General features: G+C 29.1%; 1 protein-coding gene across 1 annotated transcript; it reads left to right on the top strand.

The window, feature by feature from the left end:
- Positions 1-479: 479 nt before the first annotated feature.
- LOC112703550 (protein trichome birefringence-like 42) lies at positions 480-4,251 on the top strand. Its single transcript, XM_025755036.3, has 5 exons — positions 480-853; positions 1,394-1,565; positions 1,653-1,831; positions 2,076-2,234; positions 3,857-4,251. The coding sequence occupies exons 1-5, from the start codon at positions 561-563 to the stop codon at positions 4,125-4,127; spliced, it is 1,074 nt and encodes a 357-aa protein (XP_025610821.1). The 5' UTR covers positions 480-560; the 3' UTR covers positions 4,128-4,251.
- Positions 4,252-8,580: the final 4,329 nt, after the last annotated feature.

Raw genomic sequence — 8,580 nt, 5'->3', positions numbered from 1 at the left:
AAATAATGTATTAATAACCTCAATATACCTGCATTAACGGAAATAAAAATGCAACTTAATTTGAATTACTGTCACATATGAAATGCCAATAATTTCAGTTGATAGTTTTCAATTAAATAAATATGCAATTTTATATTATTATGAATCATATAATTAAACATAATTATGTTTCCTCTTTGTGTCAATTTCTCCATTTTCCTTTTGGGTGATCAGTGATTCTAAAATGACTTCTTCGTAACAATTTCTTTTTATTAACAACAATTTTGTCATAAACAATAATAAGTTAATAGTTCCAATATTCCAACTGAGTTATTCGATTTATTAAATTATATAATAAAATATTGTCATGTGCAATAATTAAGAATATTGATTAATTGCTTTTTACTAAGATTCTTTCTGATGTAGCTTTGAATAGTTATAAAAAATATACCCATTTAATTATATATTTTAAGATTTAAGAATATACACACCATAATCAAGAACTAAATAACGACAATAAATATGAACTTTGCGGTCTCAAAAGTTTTCATTTCATACAATCACAATTTCATTCACAAATAATGGCATTCACATTGTGGCTTGTTCCCCTTACACTACTAGCCTCTTATTATACTTTTGTGGCGGCGGCAGTGGCAATTCCACAATCACCAAACCAAAAAGTGATTAAGAACAAGGTAGAAGAAGGGTGTGATCTTTATGAAGGCAAATGGGTCATTGATGAATTTTATCCTCTACATAATGCTTCAAGTGATTGCCCTTTCATTGCTAAGGGATTTGATTGTGTTAGAAATGGAAGGCCTGATAAAAAGTACCTCAAGTATAGATGGAAGCCCAATGCTTGTGACCTTCCAAGGTAATAATCTTACACTTTTTCCAGGTTTATGTAAGCATTATATTGTATATGATATTAGAAGATATAAATAAGCCAATGAGTTATAGCTCAAATGACATAGTCTCTCTATACTCATCTAAGATATCGTTGGTTTGAATTTCTCTATCTTTGGTAAAAAAAAAAAATATCTTTTTTGCCTCTACCTATTAATTTTTACAATGAAAGAAAATATAATAAATTTATATCCTATGACAAATTGTCTATATCTATGTCTTTACCTATAAATACATTATTTTTCTGTTTTTCTGTTTATTTATATTTGGTTTAAACTACCAATTACTAACTAAATATGAACTATTCATAATAAAAAATATTTTTCAACTTTTTTTAGATATTTATTTGTATTTTTTATATATGTATCAAGTCAATGCATTTTCTTAATCTATTATATAAAGCATGAGACTGGGTATAAATTTTACATTCTATAATTAAATATGAAAGGAAATGAACTAGCTTGGTATAAATTCAACCAATCATTCCTAATGATATTGATGAATGAAGGTTTGATGGTGAAAAGTTTTTGGAGAGAAACAAAGGAAAGAAGATAATGTTTGTTGGGGACTCAATAAGCAACAACATGTGGCAGTCACTCACATGTTTACTTCACAAAACTGTTCCAAACTCAAACTACACCTTAACTAGACAAAGTTTGCTCTCTATTTTCTCATTTCCGGTAATCATCACACATCTTCATTGATAGCGAGCCTTCATAATTTTTTATTAGAAAAATTCAATCATTTTTATTTATTTATTTTTGTAGGAATATGAAGCGTCAATCATGTGGTTGAAAAATGGGTTTCTTGTGGATTTGATAAATGACAAAGAAAAAGGTGGAATTCTAAAGTTGGACAGCATTAGCACTGGGGGACAGTGGAAAGAAGTAGACATTTTGATTTTCAATAGCTATCATTGGTGGACTCATACAGGACACTCTCAAACGTATTTATTTCATTTTCTTCAATTATATATTTTATGATTACTGTTATAATTTAATTTTGACATATTGAATATTTGATAGTATAAATTTTTTTGTATCCTTGTCAAATTAAATTTATTGTTCCGGATAATTTTTCATCAATATAAAAGATATTTAATTTTATTGATATTGTTATATGTGTGTAAAAATTAAAAAGTTATTTTTGTATATAGAAATTTAAACTTTGCTATTATATTGTTTCTACAGATGGGATTATTTTCAAGTGGGTGATAAGTTGATCAAGGACATGGATCATATGGAAGCTTTCAAGATTGCATTGACCACTTGGGCAAAATGGATAGATTCTAACATTGATCCTTCAAAGATTAGAGTCTTTTTTCAAGGAATTTCTGCTTCCCATGCTGAGTAAGTTCAATTTCTTTACTTCCATTTCTAGATTTTCTTTGTATTATTTGACACCAACACTTTAGGATACTATATTTAATTTATTTTTATATAACTACTGTTCACTCAAAAGATCTAAATATTCCTAAAACTAATAAAATGCAATATTGTAAAGAAATTTTATGCACATTTAAATTATTGTTATGAAAGTATAATAGCATGTATGTGTAATGTGTTCATTTATTGATAGCAAAAATTATGTCATTCTTTAGTGACACAGTGATGAGTAAAAGTGAGCCTGAAATCCAATTAAATAATTTTATTAGTTAGTGTGATTTATTATAATGAAAGATAATAAAAATTTATAGTACCAAAAAAAAGTGACAGTAAAAATGCAATCAATAAAAAAAAATAATAATTAGTATTTTTTTTCTCTCTCTTTAAAATTCTAGTCTTATAGAATTATCTATTTTTTTTTTATTTTCTTCTCTAGTCTAATGAATCCTAATTCCTTATTTCTCTCTAATTTTGTTAATTCCTTCCTATTTTATTTTCTTCTCCTTTCATATAGGGTACCATATACCGCTCTTCTTGAAATTCTAATGGTCAATAAATATAAATTTTTTAATTAATAATATCACTATCCTTTATGGTTATTGAAAAGTTTTCCATAAAGAAGAGAAAAATTGTTCCCTATAAAAGAAAGAATGAGATTCAAAACGTGGCTAAAAAAGTTTCTTCAATTAAGAAAACAAGTGCTAGCTATATGCTGCCAGCTCAAATGTCCATGGATCCAAAAGTGAATGCATGCACTATAAATAAATATTCCAAGACAGAAAGTCATAAGATTATAAACAACTGTTGACAGCTTTTAATTAAGTGATTACAAAATGTACACATAACCCATGTTTAACTCTAATTTACCTCTAATTGTGTGGACTAATTAATAAGTTCACTATCTTAGTTATTTTTCTTTCATTTGTTAATTAAAATTTAGTGTATCAAAATTGCAAATTTAAGAAAATTTATGGAGACTATTTGCACATATAACCAAAGTTCAAAAAGTCACCAAAAAAAAAATATATATAACCCACTTATTTCGGACAAAATTACATTTTAGAAGAATATAGGTGTTTAATTTAAACATTTTAAAAATACATATTTTTAAGTTTATTAGAAGTTAAAATACTCATAACTTAAAATTTAGGAATATGATAAATTGTAATTAATTTATTAACAATATTGATTATAAAGTTTTACAAAACAAATTAGAGTCTATTTGAAGAGCTTCAAAAATTATTTTTCTGGAGCTTTTGACTTATGAAAAATTACATTAGCATTGTTTGGTACAGTTTTTTAAATATGTTTTTAACTTTTTTAAAAATTATTTAAATATGCTGTTAACTTTTCAAAAATTTAACTTCTCTCATTCTAAAAATCTATTTTATCATTTATATTTATTAAAATAATTTTAAAATAAGTACTTCTATAATAAAAATTTAAATATAAAATAATTTATTTATAAATTACTTTTAAAATAAGTCTTTATGTTTTAAACCCTTTATAAAAAAGAGCTTAAGTAAGTTCTTCATTCAAATTAGTTCTTATAATCACTTGCTTTTTTATTGAATTGAATATTGAAGTGAGAAGGCATGCTTGAGAAAAACTCAACCAGAGGAAGGATCAATGGCAGCACCATATCCAGGTGTGGACATAGTGAAGAGTGTTATAAATAACATGACAAAACCAGTGGAACTGCTTGATATTACTTTGCTAACACAACTAAGAATAGATGGTCACCCTTCAATTTATACAGGAAGTGGTCCTTCTTTTGTTGATTGCAGTCATTGGTGTCTTGCCGGTGCTCCTGATTCTTGGAATGAAATTTTTTATGCTACTCTACTTAGAGATTAATTATTTTTTTTTTTAAAATGGTGGTGTTTATACCTCTAGTTTATATAAGTTATTCTTTCTTGCATTTTATGTTGGAAGACCTTCTTGAATTGTTGACATTTATATAAGATTAATTATTCTTGCATTTATATATCTATTATATATTTTAGATTTTAATTTGTGTATTCATTATTGACGTGAAACTTTATCTTTTACACTTTGTTATCTCAACGTGAAAAAAATTAAAGTATTTTAAAAATATTGATATTTTAGTAATTATGACATACAGTTGGCCTTAATTTTATATATATAATTATGAACAATAACTAAAATTACTAAGTATTTCTGAAATACCTTAAAATTTTCTTCTCAACAGTACGTGACACAACACAATTCATACTTAAAATTCCATCTGACTGACTAAGAGGGAAGGTTAAACCATTCGAACATGATAGTCAAATTTAGGAAATTGATCATCTCAATTTCTTTTAATAATTAAAAGAATAAAGTGTGATTTTTTATTATTAATTTTATAAATGAAACAAAAAAATATAAAAAAATAATAAAAAATTGAAAAATATACTTTATTTTCCCAATTTTTTTAATTCCTGTCAAAAAGAGAGGCAAAAAAACTTTAACTTCTCACATTTGATTAACACAGCCTCATATGCACATCCACAACTCTTAATTTTGAGAGTACTAAAACCATGGCATATAACCATATACTAAATCACTGTATTATTTTGTAGTGTGCATAAAATATTTTTATTTTAAATTATACACACACATATATAAAGTCTGCAATTTTTGCTGTTGATTTTCCAAGTTGAAATATTACCTACTATTATTATAATATGCAAAAATAAATAAATAAATAAATAAATAGTCATTCTCCCGCTTATTTATTTATTTATTTATTTTTAAAATAACTTATGATTCTCATGTTAAATAAATATGGATAAGTGACAATTTAATATCGTAATTTATAGAGAAATAATAATATCACTTCTCACATATTTTCTTTTCATTGTATATTTATTTGAATTTATAAAAAATAATATCATCAAGATAGGAGTAATATTATTATTTCTCTAATTTATAATGTTATCTATAATAGAAGTTGAGAAAAATATATAAGAAACTAAGATGAATAATTGTGATAATAAATGATTATTTTAAATGAATAATGCTATGTAGCTAATAAATATTATTATTTTTAGTAAGATTTAATTATATTTACAGAAATTTTACACACAAAAAATATATAATTTAAATTTATGTTTATTAGAATTTACATACATGAATCAATATAATTTACACTTATATTTTTTAAAACTTGCATGTAAGATTCCAGATTTTTAAAAATTAAATAATTGACTATTTATAAATTATTATATTATATTGAGATGTAGTTTTTAAAAAAAATAATTAAATAAAATTTTATAATTATTGAAGTTTAATTTAATTATTACTTATTTTATTAAATTCAAATTATTTATCAAAAATTATTTTGATTAGACAAAATTTAAATTTATTATTATTATTATTATTATTATTATTATTATTATTATTATTATTATTATTATTATCCTTGCTTTATTTGGCCGAAGCCGCTAGAGAATAAAAGAAAGAAATGAAACATGTCTCATATATAATCTTGACACATAAACTTCCATGTGTTACTTTAATATTAGGTAAATTCTATTGCGTAGATTATTATTATCCTTGCTTTATTTGGCCGAAGCCGCTAGAGAATAAAAGAAAGAAATGAAACATGCCTCATATATATAATCTTTGACACATAAACTTCCATGTGTTACTTTAATATTAGGTAAATTCTATTGCGTAAAAACCAAAATATTTTTACACATATAGAAATATACGTATCATTGAGCTTAAAGAAAATAAATTTAAAGTGTGACCTCTAAAAGAGACAATTCCTATATATTGGGTTCATCAAACCTGTAGGAGTTAGAACTGAAGGCCTCACATGTAATTAAAATTCTCATTAACCTACTTGATTAAATCATGATATTAGTTACCAGTATTTAAAGAAAAAATAAATAAATAATTTTTAAAACATAAATACTTTATTAAATAAATAAATACTTTATTAAAATGAGACAAACAGTTGGACTATTACTTATTAGTACATCACAAAAAAATTATAAAAAGTAATATTAAAACATAATAATATTCTATTTATTGAAACAAATTAATTTTTATCTTTTAATATTTACCTTGTAATAATATCAGTTTATTGTATTTATTTCTGTTACGGTGGGTAATCGGAAATTTATGTGCTGGACTTGTTAATTTGGCCAATTGACTAGTGGAAGATGCCTTCGAGCGGGTTCGCGCCTAGGAGCCTCCTTCCGACTTATGTATGAGAAAGAATGGGGGGTGATATCTGCAAAGACACTCCGATGCCTAAGTGAACAAGGGTCTAAGCAAGTTTTAAGAGTATTGGGACTTAGAGATATCTGAGGGATGTCAGTGTACTTATAGTGGTGAACCCATAACCACCGTTGGAGTGGTTCCACCTTTCAAGGAGGATAACCGTCCCTTTATCTTAGGGAGGTTGAGATTTGACTCCTAGAAGGGGGTTGAGAGATTTTAGGAGCAATTACTTATTTGAATGAGTGTTAGCTGCCAACTAATCTTCGTCCCCGACTTCTTTATGGCGGAACCTATGTCGAACCCGACCTCTTACGAGGAGGTCGGTTTGCGGGGGAAAGCCAATCTTGCGGATTGGACCTTTACGTACTATTTGGATCTGGGCCTTATCATTGGGTCAGGGTATGAACAGTGCCCCTAATCGAGTCCAAGTTCCTTTGTGAGTTGGGCTCGAGTATTCAACTCGGGGTTGTTGCCGACTTGGTAAAGAATCGACGTGATTCTTCAGAACCGACGTGATACGCAAATTTCTCAACAGTCGCGTCTAATCAAACGTCGCATCGGTTAGGAATTTGCGTATTTACACATGGGGATTAGTTACCTTGGTAACGGCGCGCTCATTAATGACTGCCTCCGTTTTTACCATTATGCCCTTAACGTGTTTATAAATACTTTCCCTCTCTTTCTTTGTTTCGTTTCTGAAAACTTTTCTCACTCACATACTCTGTTCTGGAGAAAGTTTTCTTTGGTCGATTGCTGTTGCACCCCTTACTTCGAAAGTAAAGGTCAGTTCTTTTCTTTTCTTCTTTTACAAATGCTTTTATTTGCATGTTTTTTTATTTTGAGAGGAGTGCTAGCCGTAGGCTTAGTGATTCTGTCTTATTAAGGACCTAACCCCAGGCCCCTTAGAAGCCCTGTTTTTTATCCTTTTTTCTTTTTTCTTTGTAGGTTTCGCAATCCTTTTCCTTTTTGAAAAAAGATGTCTTCTATAGAGTCTCTTGCTCAGTAGGTGGATGTTACGGTTCTTGGGGAAGAACCTTTTGTGGATACTGACTATATCACTGACCTTCGCATGCATCATAGGATTTGTGCTTCTGATGAGGATGAGCCGAAATATGAACTGGTGGCCTCGGATCTGAAAGACCGGGTTTGTTTTGGGAGGGCTTCTGATGCGGACCCTCATTTCTTTTTTATGTATGAGTCTGTTCACCCATTTGGGTGTTTTTCTTCCTTTTTCTGACTTCGAGATAGCCGTTTTATCTCATTGTCGCGTTACCCCTACCCAACTCCACCCCAATTCTTGGGATTTTCTAAAAATTTATCAATTTGTCAGCCATGCACTAAATTTTCTGACTTCTTTAAAGATCTTCTTTTATCTTTTTCACATGACCAAGCCCTTTAGTGGGCAAAATAACAAACAACAATGGGTGTACTTATTAGGTAACGTTATGTTTTTATATTCTGTTTTCATCCTGATAGTTCTTTCGAGTTGTCTTCTCCGACTTGTATGCTGACTTTCTATCTAATGGTTTTTGCAGAAATGGCGAAGAAGAATTTTTGGAGTCTTATCAGAGAGTCCAGGAGGCCAAGTCGAGGTCTCGCGCCAGGACTGGTGGTGCTTGGGCTGCTGGCCCTCTTTTTCCTCCCCATCCTCCTCCTCCTCAAAACTTGGGGACCCCCACCCGACCTATTGTCATATCTTCTTCAGCCTCTTCTCTTCCATCCCATCCTCCCCGATCTTCCCCTGAGCCAGAGAAGAAGAAGCGCAAGACTTTAGAGTCTAGTTCTTCTTTTGAGGGTGAGACCAAGTCTAATGCACCTCAGTTCATTCGGAATTATATCTATCCTTATACTCGTATAAGTATAGACGATGCTTTCTTTCGAAACTACCTTAATCTTCTGGTTCAGGGGAGTGTTAGGGCGGTGGGGGTGTGCACTAAGCTTCTGGATATTTTTGAGAAGACTCCCCTCAACTCTTTGGGTTCATCCCTGAGGGTTGAGGAGCTAGAGGGGAGGATTCTTTTATATCAAAAAGGGAAAAAGAGATTGAAGGAGGAGGTCGCCAAGTTGGAGGAGG

This window comes from Arachis hypogaea, chromosome 7, assembly GCF_003086295.3.
Source record: "Arachis hypogaea cultivar Tifrunner chromosome 7, arahy.Tifrunner.gnm2.J5K5, whole genome shotgun sequence".
Lineage (NCBI taxonomy): Eukaryota > Viridiplantae > Streptophyta > Magnoliopsida > Fabales > Fabaceae > Arachis > Arachis hypogaea.
The sequence above is the reverse complement of the archived record's forward strand: the minus strand, read 5'-3'. Positions and strand labels throughout refer to the sequence as shown.